The 17,850-nt window shown below is 41.9% G+C and overlaps 1 protein-coding gene and 1 long non-coding RNA gene across 4 annotated transcripts in view; one reads left to right on the top strand and one right to left on the bottom strand.

The window, feature by feature from the left end:
* RBKS (ribokinase) overlaps nt 1-17,850 on the bottom strand; it is an 82,781-nt gene that overhangs the window by 52,805 nt on the left and 12,126 nt on the right. For all 3 annotated transcript variants that reach the window (XM_035000815.1, XM_035000814.1, XM_035000816.1), the window contains exons 2-4: nt 13,908-14,040; nt 2,416-2,479; nt 1,446-1,508 (exon numbers count right to left, since the gene is read on the bottom strand). In XM_035000815.1, the coding sequence (XP_034856706.1) occupies nt 1,446-1,508; nt 2,416-2,479; nt 13,908-14,040 (260 nt within the window). The remainder of the gene's footprint in view (nt 1-1,445; nt 1,509-2,415; nt 2,480-13,907; nt 14,041-17,850) is intronic.
* Nucleotides 2,569-4,442, top strand: LOC118007718. Its single transcript, XR_004678466.1, has 3 exons — nt 2,569-3,479; nt 3,597-3,705; nt 3,825-4,442. It is a non-coding gene; the product is annotated as an uncharacterized LOC118007718 (long non-coding RNA).

Raw genomic sequence — 17,850 nt, forward strand, 5'->3', positions numbered from 1 at the left:
ACTGAAAGACAGCATATCTCCTTCCTTTTCTCCTTCAGTGACCTCATTCTCTCTGCATCTGTGCTGCTGACTCCTGGATCTACGTTTCTGGCCTGGCCTTGGCTGATAAGCAACAAGACCAAGACTACAGCTGTCCAGTAGACATGGCCATATGGCCAGATCATTCATGCCTCCAATTTAACTTGTCAAAGCTGAATTCTTTACTTTACCTTGCTACTCATTCCTTCACTTAAGGGAGCTGATGGTCCCCTCTCTGGGTATTTGTGTTAGCTCTTCTATGACCATCTAGAGTCTCAAGGGCATTACCAGATACGATATATAAATCAGACAAGTTCTAGCATAACAGGCACTCAATACACAATATTAAACTATATCTTTGCATGGAAAGTGTAGTTTCTTGCTACATCGATAAGGAAGAAATGGAACTCGAAGATATCCCTAGAACACAAAAAAGAGGTTTAAGACAGGGAATGAACTGCTGTTGACAGCAATAATTACTTAAAATTTAGCTGAAAGTAATGAACACAGACTGTCTATCGTTAGAATGAAAAATTTTATCTTCTTTAAGTGGAATACATTTTTTCATCGTTGTTATTGCAACTCTGGGATCACTAGAGTAGAACTAAAAATACCATATCTTCTGTGAGAAATGATTGTATGAAACTATATTACAAATCAAAGACATTTTATGACAAATCCTAATTTCACAAAGTGCACGCTGACTGCCCACAATGCACCAGGTTCTGTCTGAGGTGCCCCATGAAATGCTTGGTACTTCTGAATATTCATTCTGAATTAAAGAATTTCACATAGGTTTTTTTTTTAATATTTAAAATAGTTGGCAGAAATGATGAAAACTTTACTTGAGGGTAAAGGGAAGTTACTGTTTTTAAAGACAAATGTTTCAACTGTTGCAAGGCCCTGTGACAGACTTAGTTGTATATATAGGCTTTTGAGATTTGATTGCCGTTTAAAGAGCAGACAAAATTGAACACTAATGATAAGTTAGAAGTAATTAGTTGCTGCCATTTGCTCAGTAAATATTCTATAAATATGATTCATTAACTTCCCTGTGCACCTATCTATTTACATTTATTTACCTGGTATAACTGAAATGACAGATGAATACTTAACTGCTTTTAGAGACAAATATCAATTCTGAGTTCATATGAAGGGTAATGGGACATTTCAGGATATAAATATTATTTTGAGGCAACTGTAACACTTCCTATGTATTGATGGAGAATTTTATATTTAAATGATCAAGTTGGGAAGTATAAATAAAGGGAAACATGCACAGTTAGATGGGAAAGACCACACTTGGGGCCTTGGAGTGGTGGGTATGGGAAGAGATCCATAGGATTACGGTAAAAATTGATGCTCCTGCTCTCGTGCTGGACATGAACTGTTTCATGAAATGACACTTCAATGTGCGAAACACGTACCTTCATTATTGACGATTATAGACGCAGTTCCCGTAGCAGCATCTTGAGTCTGATATGTAAATTCTAAAAGAAAAAAGAACTTACAATCATATACACACAGCCTGGCATGGATAATCTCTCTTAGCAATTTCAATGCACCACTCATCTTTGGAAAAACTTTCTAACCTTTAACCATCTGGAATGATAAAAGGAATAAGCAATCAGCGCTAATTTATACCCATCACCTATACAACGACGAAGACCTTTGCTCTACATTAGTAACAACCCAGCAAACCACTCCCCCCTTCCAGTTTGCCCACATTAATCATAGCGGCTACATCTGCATTCCTCTAGATTGTCACATTTCTTTTCTTCAGTGAAAGAAATGACAGACTTGAGTTGAGAGATGAAAGGTCAAACCTATACAACGAACTTGGTTGTGTTTCTTCATAAGCTTTGCATCTCATCAAGAATCATGGTCTGTAGTGTAAATGGAAATGTTGATCAGGCGGCCTTTGGCAGCAGCGAAAAGCCTTGAAATGGAGCCAAAGACCTGCATTCTGCTCCCGACTGGCTCCAGCTAGCTGTGTGCTCTTGGACACGTTGAGAACCAATCTGGCCTTCAGTCTCTCTTTGTGCAGCAATGGCATCAGCTTCAGTGGTTTCCAAGATCATTTCCAGCCATGACAGTCAATGACTTTTCTTAAAACATCTTTTGTGAAGGCAGCACCTGTTTTCTCTTGCCACCTGCTTTTGAAACATTTCTACGAGATGAAGGTTTGTAACCTCTTACCATTTTATTCCCATCTGGAGGAATGTACATGAAAGAATTAACCAAACGACATTTAAGTAAGACGAGACGAGGCTGTGCATAAAAATTCTCTGGCCACCAGAGGAGGATCTAATAATTCTATTCCATATTCAACTGTTCTTGTAACCAGATCCCAGAGGAAAGTCATAAAAACAAACTTCAAAAAAGTTGCAATTTTACCTGTAGAAATATCGTTCTGTTTTAAGTTTTCTATATAGTCTTTGCCAAAAGAATCTTTGCCAACCTGTACCAAAAAAATGATGAATGTTAGATCTTTTACATTTAGTAAAATGCTACAATGTAGTTTTTAGAATACTTTAGCATTTTAAAAGGGCATATCTGCACAGTACTTTATAAACATTAGCTAATTAATCTTCTTAATGTAAGATGCTAGACTTGATTTCAGCCCAAATTGTTCCACTTATATCCTACCTAAAACGTGAAGCATTTAATGACTGTCAGGAGTTCTAGAACTCTGCTCTCACTTTGATCTGTTCATGTGGAAACTCCCACTGAGACAGAGCTGTCTACCATCAACAGTCCTCAATATTTATGAAGAACCTCAGTTGTTTGTACTTCACTATAAATGAGGGCATCTCTGTAATGACTTGCCTGGTGTTTTAGAATCTTCTTACCTGACACAGGATGGGTTCAGAGAAGAGGGAATTTAAAAAGCCCTCGCTAACTTGGGTAACTCGGTATCGTGGAAGTCTGTTGCTTTTGCATCCTAGCATGCATTCTGGAAATGATACTTCAGTTTTTCCCTTGGGCACCCATTCCTCTTCCATTCATAGGCAACATGGTTAAGGTGGCACATTTGTTACAATCATTGATCCTATGTTTGACACATTGTTACACCGAAACTCCATAGTTTAAGTTAGGGTTCACTCTGGTGTTGTACATTCCATGTGTTTTGACACATGTATAAACATGCATCCACCATTATAGTATTATCCAGAATGGATTCCCTGGGGTAAAAACCTTCTGTGCTCTGCCTATTCATCCCTCTCTCTGTCCAAGCCCCTGGCAACCACTGATCTTTCTACTGTCTCCATAGTTTTGTCTTTGTAACCTTTTCAGACTGGCTTCTTTCACTTAGAAAATACATCTAAGTTTCCTCCATGTCTTTTTTGTGGCTTAATCACTCATTTCTTTTTAGTGCTGAAAAATGTTCCGTGGTATGGACGTACTGCAGTTTATCCATTTACCCACTGAAGGACATCTTGAGTTGCTTCTAAATTTTGGTAATGATAAATTAATGTGCAGGTTTTTGCGCAGATGCCCTCTTTTATTTTTATTATTTTAATTTTAGTGTAGTTAACATACAGTGTTATATTGGTTTTCTTTTAAATTTTAACCAGTTAGGGGACTTCACAAAAACAAATTTCCAGGAGGTCCTGAAAATCCAGAGGTTCTGGTAACACTGGGCCCACATTCCTGCAAGGCCACCCAGCTGGAACTGCCCCAAAGGTGAGTGCATGCTCTCTAGACCAGAGCCTCCACCTGGCCTACTGCAATTTATGTTACTTGCTTGGCACCTCTAGGCTTTAGGCTTGCCACTCCTGAACTACTATTTCTCTGTCCTGCAGGTGAGCACTACTTCAACGGATCATGTATCTATCTGGGTCTCAGCCACTCCTGCTGTGCTCTGCTTTTCCACAGAAAATCGCTCCCTTCGGGATATATCAATAGAAAGAAACCTAGAGATTTACTTGGGCCAAGATCCTCAATGAGTGAAGAGAAAACTTCCTGGTAAGATTTTGAATTGTCTAGATCAGGGGTTGGAAAATATTTTTCTATAAAGGGCCAGAGAGGTAATAGTTTAGACATTGTGGGCCAGATGGTCTCTTTTGCAACTATTCAACTCTGCTGTTGTAGAGTGAAGGCAGCCAAAGAAAATCTGTAGACAAATGGATGTGGCTGTGTTCCAATAAAACTTTATAAAAATACGTAGTAGGCAAGATTTGCCCCATGAGTGGTAGTGTGCTGACCCCTGATTTAAATGCCACCTCTGAGAACTTCTTCCTCAAAGGACATTTTTCCCTGTGTTCCTTGTCTGGCAGAAATGCTGATTAGCCAATAAGCTTGAACAATATATAATAATTTCTTATTAACAGAATTTCTATCTCTATAATGAAGAGCATCCACTAGAAAGCAATGCTGTGGGGGAGAGCTCCCCGGTGGAAGGAGGTAATCTATCAAAAGTTTTCTTCATGGAAGGCTGGCCATTTATCTACTGAAGCATCCCATTTCTTAGGTCAAAGATTCATACCAGAAATAAATTTTCTCTCTCTTTTTTTTTTAAACATTATTTAGCTCTCTCCCATGGGCAATCAAGATACTATATAGTTGGAAAAGCATCATTATAAGAATGTTGTAGGGATTAGAGGAAGGCCATTCGTAGGCATGTGGGGCCTGGTACAGATTAGAGCAAAGAAACTTCTCTCCCCTTTCCTATCAGTTTACTACAGGCAAAATCTGTTTAAGGTGAATTTCAAAGGCATATTTGATCAATGGTGCGATGATATAAACATCAGGAAGTGCAGGGATTAGGAAGAATTGTTCAAAGGGAGGAGAAAACCAAAAAGCATGTGGCTTTGCCCTCAGAAACTGTCGGAGGGAAAATCAGACCTAGAGAGGCACCTGTCACACCAAGTGGAATATCGTGCCCATCCAAGGCATAATCAGGGATTATGCTCATGGTAACTGCATTTGGCAGGCTTGCTGCAGTCGTATTTTATTTGTAATGGTTAAGTAGGCTCCATGCCTAGCATGGAACCCAACCTGAGGCTTGAACTCACGACCCTGAGATCAAGACCCTTGAGGTCAAGACCTGAGTGAGATCAAGAGTCAGACGCTAACCAACTGAGCCCCCCAGATGCCCCATGCTGCCTGTCTTCTTCCTGCTCTGGGAATCACCTGATGGGCAACGTCCCTCAGGGATGGTGATGGTCCCAGATTTATTCCAATAGTGAATTCCTGGCAAACCTGTCGGCTGTCTATGTGAGACGTGGAACAAAAATACTTCGCCTTTGCCCTCTTGGATATTTCCATGACAAAAATAAAAATCTGGTAATTAAAAAATAATGGCAAAGTAACGACGCTGCTGAGGATCAAGAGAAGTCAACCTTAGCTGCATTAACTTTGCCTCAGGGTCGTGGTGACACATTACCAAGTAAAAGAACTGAGTAGGAGGGCGATATTCACATTTGTGTCAGGGCAGTTGACCCGTGTGGTTTGGGGCAAGCCGCTGTAACTGCCCCTCGGCCTCAGTCTCCTTATCTGGAGAGTCACAGTGAGTTTGCTGTGGGGATAAAATAACCCGCAAGAAGCGGGCTGACAACTGTAAAGGATTCAATAAGGGCTCGGTGCTATCACTGTCCCTGTCCCCATCCTCATCATCACCAGCTCAGTACTGCTGCCTCCATGGCCACTTCCCTTGGGGAATACCTGCTGCTTGCATTCAATCCTGCCTGTGTGGTTCTCCCTGATGCTTCCAATTCTTCCTGTTGCTCCCTATTTTCAAATAGAAGAGCACCTGGTCATGGAAGCAAGCAGGCGGGGGCACTGAATTATTTTAAAAATAAGACTGTATTACTATTATTGTAATAAAAACATAACATCTGCATTAATGGTGAAACTAATGCTGCTTAATGTAACCAGGTATCCTGTTACTTCCATAAGAATAACAGAGCCAACCGCGAGCATGTGTGGGTCTTAGACATACATATTTATTATATTGAAACGTAGGCAAAAAGCAGCAGAGATCTCAGGGCTCTTTTTTCCTTCTGCATTACAGAGTAGCACAGATGCTTTGGGCAATGTCATACTAAAAGAATGCCATTTTCCCTGTTTCCCCACCCTCAAACCTCTTACACAATCATTTATTCTGCTCGATTGACTTTAAAAAAAAAGGTCGAGAGAAGCGAACATCTTCCAACCCCCTTTGGCTACTTCTGACTCAAATGTAAGCCTCTTCCCCAGGAACTGGAAATTCATAAGCACAAATCAGAGGAGTGCAACCGAGGCTAAGGTGCTATACATTGCCTGCCATTGAGAGGGGACTGAAAGCATCTTGAAAATCACAGTGAATGATACAAATGGAATGATTTGTAATGACTGTGAATGAAAATCACAGTGAATAATTCTTGAACACTACATCTGAAACCAATGATGTTGGCTAATTGAATTTAAATAAAAAAAAATCACAGTGAATGATTTCAAATGGTCCTTGAAACAAAAAGGACTTGACATAATAATATCATAGGGGAACATTCGTAGGTATTTTTGGAGGCTTCTCTGTTTTCCCGGTCACATTTTGCCTATCAAATTGATAAGAGAACTTTAAGTGTAAGTATCTTGGCCATGAAGCAAAATAGTGCGAATGGGAGTCAGGAAACTTGGAATCGAATTTCAGTTCTGCCATTATCCAGCTAGTTAAAATTCTTTACATTTTGCGGCAAATGGTTCCACCTGAGCCAGGTAGGGTGGGACTGGGGTGAGTTCTCTCTGGCAGGTAGGAAACCAGGAGTTCTCAGCCTTCGCTAGGCATTAGAGCTCCCGAGGAGCTTACAGATATCCTGGTGCCCAGGTTACACCCGAGATCAATGAAATCAGCCCATGTAGGTGGGACCGTGGCCCACGCCCCAGGTGACTACAATGTATGCCTCCAGCTGAGGCCCACTGGATTGCAGGATGAATGCTGGGAGAGTGCGTGTGAAGCTTGGTGTGGACGATACGAGGAAGGAGAGCGGTCCTGCCTGGCACTACGTTGGGAAGTCAACTAAGTGGGAACGCGGAATGTGGCCTGCAGAGTCTGCCCGGGGCGAGAGGCCCAATAGGGTCCAACACGGGGATCAAGGTATTGTAAAGCTACACACAGTGCCACGTTTGTCTTTGCGGGCTCCGGTCTCATTTTGATGTCACCAGGCTTGCCCCCCTTTCTCTGTGGGCTTCTCTAACACTCGTATTTGGCAAAAATCATTGGATTTCTCTGTTCTACAGAGTGGCCAGCAGAAAGGCACTATTAACTTGATGTTATCATTTGACTGTGTTAAAACACAAGGTGAGTACAATATATTTGTGTCTATTTTCTTGCCTTCTGAGAACTTAGAAATCCTTTCCTCTCTCCATCTAATCAAACCTCACCTGTTTTTCAAGTGCAACTTAAGGCCTACCTCCCCATCCTAGCTCTTCTTAATGCTCTCATTTCAACTCCTAGAGCATTCCTAGTAGATACCATTAAATATTTAATTGAATACCACCTTATATTGTTTGCCTAAACAATCTTCCTAGGAGTCTAGCCTCCCTAGAAGCTTATCGGAGACTCTAGCTTAGCATATGTTTATCCCTCCTTAAGTTCTGTGCGTGAAATGTGTTCTGTAAGTATTTGGTCATCTTAGTTGCCTGTCTGTTCATTTTCCTTGGCCTATCTTATCATTCTTTTTTTTTTTTTTTTTTTATTCATGAGAGACAGAGCGAGAGAGAAAGGCAGAGGGAGAAGCAGGCTCCCAAGGAGCAGGGAGCCTGATGTGGGACTCGATCCCAGGACGCTGGGATCATGACCTGAGCCGAAGGCAGACGCTTAACCATCTGAGCCACCCAGGCGCCCTATCTTATCATTCTTAAAGGGACATGACTACAGGCACTCAGACTGTCCTAGCTGTGGCTGCCAGAAGGTCTTACACAAGGTTTTGCTTCTAATAGCCCCCTGGAAGGCATTCCTATACTCTTTCAGTAGCAGCAGTGAAATCCTTTTGGGCAGAAGGATTCTGGGAAAAGCACATAGTCTTAGGTAGCCTGGGTAAGTGTGTTCCAGGTGAAAGAAGCCAGGTCATCATCAATTACGGACAACCACTTGCAGTTAAGCCAAGGTAACTCCTAGAATCCCAGCTGCTCTTCAGGAAATCCCAGGCTCAGCTCTTCCCTGAAGCTTTTAAAGTCATGCAGTTGAACAGAACTTTCTGCAGTGATGAAATGCTCTCTATCTGTGCTACCCCAAATAGGCACTTGAAATGTAGTCAGTATGATAAAGCAACTCAATTTAAAATTTTATCTTAATTACAGTTAAATCAGCCACACATGGCTAGAGGCTGCCATCTTGGATAATGCAGCTATAGAGAGATGTAAATTAGAATAATGGAAAACAGCAGGACTGGGTGGATCAGGAGCAAGAGCATTTCCTCTAGCTAAGGGTCCTGAGGTATTTCCTTCACTTTTACCACCGAGAAGGCTCTCTGCATTGAGGGAGAGCCAGTCAGTGGCTTCCACAGTCCAGAACCAGGATCCAGTGCCGAGGAAGGTGGCTGCAGTTAGCACTACCATATATTGAATGTCCACGTTTCCCAATGGTTGAGGAATGGGCTGTTTGGAATCCCTGAATGGTAGAAAACATCTAGGAATTCCATCTATCGACATATAGTTGAGGTAAGTAAAACCTATAGGACCAAGATATCTTACCCAAGGTCAAATGAAGTCGAATATTTCTGCTAAAAAAGTTATCCCTTCTATTAAAACAGGTTACCAGTTCTCAAAGTTACAATGCACAGAAATATAATTAACACTAAAACCAAGTTGAATGCAATTTAATCTTTGTTATTCAAGACATTTTGTGACTTCTCAGTGCCTGAGGGTCATGATGAACAGCAGGTCTGGGAGCCTAACATGCATTTGTTGTCCTATAACAAAACCCAGCCGTTGCTTTTTTGAATTAAGTCCCTCATATTAACCTTTTGACTTGTCACTTGTGGCTTTGTCATAAAAGAGGACAGAAGAATACAGAAAATTCCTGTTGTTCAAGCTAGCTGGTGGTTTAAATCCCATCTAAATGGGGATAATGGCCTTGAACATAGAAAATTAATGTTACAGTCCCCATTTATGAGTCCCGCTTATCTGAGAGTGGAGGTGGGTAGGAGCTAAGAGGTCGCTGGTGGTAATCCAATTTTCTTCCATTCTTCCTGTATGAGACACATATTGTTTATTTGCTTTGGGTCCTAGGGTACCCTGTATTTGGACATGTGGCCAGGCATTCTAATCAATATAGCCAGTAGTTTTAGTCAGTCGTCCTTCAGCAGAATTCAGGAAGGGACAATTTTCATATCATTATATATAACCTGGAAAACGCTGGTGACTACTTTTTGATCTCTGAAAACTAAATCTTAATGCACAATCAGTTGACTGTCCCACAGTAATCTAACAGACAACCTAACCTTTTTTGTTAAGATGATGAGTACTCTAGGGGCGCCTGGGTGGCTCAGTCGTTAAGCGTCTGCCTTCGGCTCAGGTCATGATCCCAGGGTCCTGGGATCGAGCCCCGCATTGGGCTCCCTGCTCGGCGGGAAGCCTGCTTCTCCCTCTCCCACTCCCCCTGCTTGTGTTTCCTCTCTCTCTGTGTCTCTCTCTGTCAAATAAATAAAAATCTTAAGAAAAAAAAATTAAAAAGATGAGTACTCTAATATACTGCTTTTCAAGCCATCTGTAGCAAAGGCTGTTTTTTTCTTTTTTCCATTTTCAATCCACTGTGGACTAATAATTCTGTAAAATATAACAACAATGAAATAAAAACAGAAAAGACTTCTACAAAATACCAGGCTTAATTTATTATTACTATTATATTCATCAGCTATAGCATTATTCTGTCAAATGCTATAACTGTTGCTAATTGCTTACTCTTAATTCCTGTTCAGACCCAGTGACAGTTTACGGCCCGGCCTGAGGATCAGACTTTGAGCGGCCTGGGCTCTAACACACCGCTTCTGTCACACAGCTTAATATCTGCCCATTCTGCAAGGAAAACACACAGCTGCTTATATTAGAGGTGGGTTTTTTTTTTTTTTTTTTCTTTTTAAAGGAAGCTCTGTGCCCAGTGTGGGGCTTGAACTCAGGACCCCAAGATCAAGAGTCACGTGCTCTACCGACTGAGCCAGCCAAGCGTCCCTAGAGAGTTTTGAGAGTGTCATGTTCAGGGTAAGTAAGACCAGGTAGTTTCTTGAAGGTCTTCTCACTTGGCTGATTTCAGATCTGGGTCATTTGGGTCCACACCTGTTCAGGGCTTCTTCCCACCACATAAGAAGCAGGCTCTTTGGGCTCAGACTGGGCCACTGCATCTCGAACTTTTTTTTTTCTACCCTGGCCCTCCTGAGCAGCCAGTTTTGGATATCAAGAAATAACATTTAGCTTGAATGGAATGATGGAGGAGGAAACAATTAAGAAAATCGGGTGAAGTCCTATGAAAGGTATTCTCACAGACTCTTTGCCCTGCCAAGAAGACTTTCATTTTCTTTTCTTTCTTTCTTTTTTTTTTTTTAAGATTTTATTTATCCATTCATGAGAGACAGAGAGAGAGATGCAGAGGCAGAGGGAGAAGCAGGCTCCCCGTGGAGCAGGGAGCCCGATGCGGGACTCGATCCCAGGACCCTGGGATCATGACCTGAGCTGAAGGCAGACACTTAACCGACTGGGCCACCCCGGCGTCCCAAGACTTTCATTTTCTTTCTTTTTTTTTTTTTAAAGATTTTATTTATTTATTTGAGACAGAGAGAATGAGATACAGAGAGCATGAGAGGGAGGAGGGTCAGAGGGAGAAGCAGACTCCCTGCCGAGCAGGGAGCCCGATGCGGGACTCGATCCCGGGACTCCAGGATCATGACCTGAGCCGAAGGCAGTCGCCCAACCAACTGAGCCACCCAGGCGCCCCTCTTTTTTTTTTTTTTTAAGATTTTATTTATTTGACAGAGAGAGACACAGTGAGAGAGGGAACAGAAGCAGGGGGAGTGGGAGAGGAAGAGGCAGGCCTCCCGCTGCGCAGGGAGTCCGATGTGGGGCTCGATCCCAGAATTCTGGGATCATGCCCTGAGCCGAAGGCAGATGCCCAATGACTGAGCCACCCAGGCGCCCCAAGACTTTCATTTTCTATGATATCTGCCTGGATTTGTAATCTGAAAATATCACTTCCAATTCTCCTTGGGCTGTGGCCTTGGGGCCATGACTCAGGTGACTACTGACTGTACAACTCCTTAACGACTTCAAGTGTTTCATGATTACATGTTTCGCTGGATGCATATTGATGGACTGCTTAATAGTCCTTGTCACAATATCTTGGCAAATAATTCCCCTGAGCTCAATATAAGCTGTTTTGCATGTGCCGTCAGTCTTACTTCACCAGAGCTTGGATTTTAGTTTGTTGCAGGGTGGTCGTAGGTAAGTTAATGTTGCTAAGAAAACCGGAGGAAATTTTCTACCTGTTTTTCTTTTGTTCCATCTGTTAATTTTTATCTTGAGTCATTTCACGATTTTGGTTTCTACTTGGAATTTGTCATCTGAAAAAAACTGCTATATAGCCGGTTGGCTATTTTGCTTAATAAGAATATAGTTCACCATGGAAAAGTATCATGAATGGATAACAACAGTTTCTATTATAAAAAAGGTATTTTTCTTTTGAAGAAATCTGAGAATATTATGCAACATGTTTAAGCTTAAAGAAATCTGTGTCTAAAGATTCCAGGTGGTCTAAGCAAAGTCACCCCGTATGGGTTTTGGCTGAAGCCATGCTTTCTCATCCTCTCTGTATGGACACCCAGGCTAGAACCGAGCGCGGGGCTGAAGGGCCGACAGCTGCACTGGGGCACTGCAGACATAAACAGCTTGCCCAACGGTACAGATGCCACCGTACACGGTCGTGCCCAGACCAGAATAAAACCAACGGCACTGTTGCTTTATCAAACTCCTGACTGTGCCATTTCCCCAAATACAGCCCTCTGCTGTCTATTCCTCTCACATCCACTCCTGACGGTTGTATGATTCACTTCCCAAGTTCAGTTCCACAACTCAAATATTTTCTATTTTGCGTTTCTCTTTGCCTCAAATTCAACAGACCCAAAATAACACCGATCTCAATCTTCGAATTGGATGAGATCCCAGGGGACATCCAATTTTGACTTTCATGGCTACATGAATAGCATTTATGAAGCTTCCAAGAGGGGTTCTCTAATCTCTCCTTTTACGACTCCAGCTCGAGGGAACTCCCTCTCTTCCCAGAGCAGCCATTTTTGGTACTTTGCTTCCAATACCAATTCTCTGTCCATGTTTCCCCGGCCAGGAAATATCCTCCTCTTTCCAGTTCCCAAGCCCGTTAAGTCAGCAGCATCTGATGACTCCCCAGGCCCTTCATTTCTAATCAAGTACAGGATCGGTCAGGCCTACAGCTCCCTCTCCAAGCCCCATAATTCTTAACACGTACTAGGTTATCAATAATTAATGGATGATTAACTGACACTTCAGAGTTCAACCTTAGAAGATGTGCGTTTCTTACTTTGAATCTTGTGCTTCATGTGATGTTTTTGACCAAACAGCTGGATGAGAATTTCATCAGGTTAATCCTAAATTAGAAATAAAACTACAGCTCATTAGCAGATGAAATGATAATTGTATAGTTTGTACATCATTGAAAGATGCCTGTGGAGAGAAGAGTGCTGTATACAATGGGAAATGACATTGCAGAGAAATTTTGGTAAAACTGACCCAGCTCACAGGAGTGAACTCGTTCTTTTAAATCTCGCAGATTTTTCTTATCCTTTAGTGTGTAGACTGAGTCTAGCTTTCCTAAAATAAACTTTAGTGTTCTGCCAGAATGCTAGCATCTTAAAATTTCATTAAACACGCAAACATTGAACCTTTGGTAGCCAATTTTATTTTCAAATGAGTTCAGCCGGATGGATAGGAATAGGGACTATCGTATCTTACTGTCATTTCCTTACATACCTGAAAACAGAACCATGCCTAAGGATTAGTTAGAGGTAGTTCATTAAGGCCCAGATTCCTTTCTGATCCAAGAGCTAGCATTAGAAGAAATAACTTAGAGATGAGTGAATCACCACTCATTAGACCAAGTTTCCAAAAGCTGTGTTGCAGCAAAAATTGCTAAAAACCGGGTGACTTCTGCTGTTTAGAAGCCAGAGTATAGAAACCCAGTGGAGTAGGCAAATTCCTCTCACTTCTCACCCTTCACTTAGAAGCTCAGTAAGTTAAAGGAATGCAGCATAAAGCTACTTCCCAGAGGACTCAGTGAGGTAGAAACGAATATAAAGGATAAGGAAAAAGACCCTCTCCTATTTCAATCTTTAACAACCATACAAAGCGGATACTCAAGCAAAGTGCATGCACATGCGTGTTCACAGCAGCACCGTTCACAACAGCCAAAACGTGGAAACAGCTCAAGTGTCCATCAACAAACAAGTGGATAGACAAATTATGGTCTATACAATGGGATATTATTCAGCCACAAAAGGAATAAAATAGATACATGCTATAAGGTAGATGAACCTTGAGAATATTATGCTAAGTCAAAGAAGCCAGACACAAAATGTCATGTATCTTATGATTCCATTTAGAGGAAATCTCCAGAATAGATCAATCCACAGAGACGGAATGCAGATTGGTGGATGCCAGGGGCAGGAGGCTGGGGGCTGGGGTATGGGGGGAAACTGCTTAATGGTAGGGAGTTTTACTTTGGAATGACAGAAATGTTCTGGAACTAAGAGAATGGTGGTTGTCCAACATTGTGAACGTACTAAATGCCACTGAATTGTTCCCTTTAAAATAGTTAAAAAATAAAAACCAAGTCTTAAAACCAGACCCTTGCCTCTAGAATCCTCTCCACTGTCCTTTACACTTACCTTGCATACCATGGACGTCTTTGCTCCAAGCCTGGCAGCTTGGACACACTGGTTGGCACCTTTCCCTCCAAAGCCAATAAAAAACTTATGTCCATGGATGGTTTCTCCGGTTTTTGGCAAACGAGAAGTAAGACTGCCATAATTTAAAAAGAGAAGGAAAAAAAAAAGGCACCTTGGTAACTGCAATCAATTTAAGTTCAGAAGAGAGAGGGAAGGTTCTCTGATGAGTCTAGTCTTAGCCATCAGAAATGCAAGCAGAAGTAGAGAAGATCACCTTTTCCTTTAAGATAACACTTGGTAGTTGGCCTCGATATCCAGAATGCATCTGCTGACAGGATGCCTGCCCATCCCCCCACAGTCCCACCGCTGCGCTCCTAGAGCCACTTTAGTTTCTATTGTCGGCTGCATCAGGGGTGTTCATGCATGCCTCCATTTTTCATCATGGGGAGCTCTTGGATGGAAGTCCTTTCCAATTCCCACTTCCCAGCACAGACCTTTATTCACAGTGGGACTTGTACGTGGGACCAAGTTAATGTGTGTTTCTGTACTGGTTTATCTGGTCACTTTAACAAGAAGTAGGAAGTGTACCAGGGCTCTGGTAACCAGGTTCAGAAAGGACCTAAGGAGAAGAGGGAAGTTGCAGTTCTAGGCGCTAAGGAATCCCATTTGTTTCCTGGCAGGTGGGGCAGGAGTGGGTTATTATTTTGATGGCAGGATAGGTGTTAGTCCCAGTCCATCCTGTATCCCACCCATTTCAGGTACTGACTCAAAAAGAGCATCTATTCTTAAAAAATGGAGTCTAGAGAGCTAAGTTTAGTTGAAAACTTTTACTACAGAAAATTTCAAACCTATAAAATTAGAGAAAACAGTATATTGACTTCCCCACCCCCATGCACTCATCACCCAGATTCAACTATTGTCACCTCCTAGCCAACCGGTTTCAGTCTCTACCATCGTGCACTTCTCCAAGAGCTAAGGATTTTCGCTCACCTGTTACTGCCTGGTGAGGGTAGTAGTAAAGGAGACAAAAGGTCAGAGTAAAAGGTTTCCTCCAGGTCTGATTTTCATAACATTAAACTGGAAGATGTGAGGAAACATCTTTGAAGGACAGAAGATGTGAAAATGGAAAGGGTGAGTGTGAGTGAGTGAGTGAGGAAGATGGGCTTGATCAGCATGAGGACTGGATGGCCAGAAAGAAGTGGGCCGAGGGCCAGATGGAGCGATGGCAGGTGTGACCAAAAAGGTTAATTAGCTTTAGATGGGAAAGAAAGGCCAAGAGGGAAGTTCACGACAGTAAGTCGATTGAGAACCTACCCTGTTTTGGCAGATCTGAAATTTATATTCATTTCCCACCTAGGCTGTGATCTATCTGAAATCAGTCTCTTGTGCCTAATCTTAGAGTACCCGGACAATGCCAGTTCCCACAGGTCACTAACAGCCTGTTTGCAATGGAATGATCTATGACTGATGCCAAGAACACACGATGGTGTTGATAATGACCAAGTTCAACCTGTGCATCTCCTTTATGTAGTTCTAAAAGTCTCAGTAAATTGGGCTAACCTACTCCATTCCCTAACACTGCAGTGTCAAATATGGCTATTTGAGATTCAAAAGAGACTCATCAATAATTTGAAAACATTCTATTCCACTCCTCCCCTTTTCACTGCTATTTTTACCTCCTATTCTAAATGCATTTATAGTACTGATGAAAAAAAATATCCATCTACAAGGTTCACTTCTGAAAAAGGTACTCAATCAAGAGAAAAATGGTTTTAATGTAATGTTATTATCCTGTCATTTAATTTAGCAATGACAAGTGATGATGAGATTTTGATTTGCATCAGAAATCTTAAACATTTTAGGATTCTGTTATGAACAGGCAATGATGAGTAATCTGTGCGACTGAGTAACTATGTGACTTCTTGGCTTATTGATATGCTGCTACAAACATCCTTAACAACCTTAAAAAGAAAAAAATATCCAATGTGGCTAAAAACAGGCCAAATAACTTAATTAGTAAGACTGTCGGTATAGAAACTTATGACTTCCACTATGTTTATACTTAGATCTGGGTCCCAGTCCTCTGGTTTGAATCAAGTATATTTTTTATTATTGGCTGTAGGAAATCATGAAAAATATAGCAGCAGATGATTATTGGGATGTGTATATATGGGACGGAGGAGTGAAATCGGGGGTACAGTGTTGTGTTTGATGTGGGAGCAGATGGCTGGGATTTAAAACTCCTTTCTAAACAGCTTATATTAACACAAGCACTGCACTAACTTAGCCATCACTAAAATTTCTCCCTCCTTTGGAATTCTACTCTTTTCTTTCTGCATCTCTGCCCTACTCTTTCTTTCTTCCTTCAATTGTAGACTCTCCCTGTATGGGGACAAGGACCAAGTCTGCCATTTTATCCAGAGTGCCTGCCACTTAGCATGGGCTTAACATATTTTTTGACTGAGTGAATTTTTTAAAGAGACTTCCCCTGTCTCCCTGAAGGGTAGCAGAATATGAATGGAGGAGCTCAGGACACACTGGCCAAATGTACCACTTTGGTATAGTGCTAATGTTGGGCTGTCGGCCAGTGAAAAGTAGCCAATGGAGGGAGAGGCTTTCTCTGAACTGCCCCTTATCTGCCTCAAGACCAGTCCCCCCAAAAGACTCAACAGCCATGAATCCCCTCCCTGGGAGTTTCATCAACCAGCAAGGACGGACTCGTGTCACAGACAAGAAGTCAACACCACACCCAGACAAACGTCACAAACATCGTCATACCTCCTATTTAGTCTACTGAGGGCCAGTTCATCTTTCCTAAGTCATTTACTCTCCCCTAAGAGGCCTCCCACTGCCCTTCCCTATCAAGAAAGTTGAATTCTTAATCACCTTGGAGAGTCACTCCTTTTCCCCTGGGCATCACCCATGTATACCTGGGGCATACAGGTTAATACATTTGTTTGTTTTTCTCTTGTTAATCTGTCTTTTATTACCATGGTCTCAGCCAAGAAGTGAGGAGAGAAAATTAGCCCCTCACTTCCACCTCTCTTTTCTGTGTCTCCCCTGGGTAGCTTCCATTTCCTACTTCTGAAATGCGGATGTGGCGGGGTTGATGAATGGGAAGGAGACTGGTGGGGATATTCAGTTGTCTGGCAACGACAATCCCATGGTTTACCAGACCTTGCCCACTGCATTCACAAGTATTAGCAGCACTCCTCTCCTATAAGTAGGAACTCTAACTAGAAAACAGACTATCATTCTTCATTCATGTGTTAATTCAACAAATGTTAAATCGGTGTTTTCCAGTCTACCTCTATGGGACAAAAGCAACTTGCTGACAATGTAATAAATCCTAACCCTAATGCAAGCAATATATGAGTGGAAAAAAAATGTCTGAGCACAAGATTATTATGATCTGATTCATTTTTTTTTCTTTTAAAGATCAAATTGGCTTTATTAAGCGATCTGTGAATCGGGCAGCATCTAACAGGTAGAGGGGAGCGCCCCAACTCATGTTTCTTAAAGATAAAAAGATATATGTATATGTTGTCATAATATGTAAATGCACAGAAAATGAAATGTTAATGATAGGTATCCATGAAAAGGGTGGAGAGAGGGAGCGAAAGTTCATGTTTTACTTTATATACAGAGGTATACGCAACAAGAATATATTTGTGCATTATGGGAAGCCATTTGTTACTACTTCAGATTCATCTGGCTTCTCAGCATCTTTTCCCAGCTACCTGGGCTGGTAGCTGGCTCCTTGTAGGTGCAACCTAACACAGCCTTGCCCAATGCCACTCTCTTTCCATTCCAGGGTTTCTGTTCCTTGGTCATAGTTCCCCGGCTGTCCGCAGCAGGTAACCAGTTAAACACATCAAGCATCTTTGTATAGGCTTTTCTTGCTCCCTGGATTATAGCCGTGCACAGATTATATGCTCTTAGA

Source organism: Mirounga leonina, unplaced genomic scaffold, assembly GCF_011800145.1.
Source record: "Mirounga leonina isolate KUSES-001 unplaced genomic scaffold, KU_Mleo_1.0 Mir_125, whole genome shotgun sequence".
NCBI lineage: Eukaryota > Metazoa > Chordata > Mammalia > Carnivora > Phocidae > Mirounga > Mirounga leonina.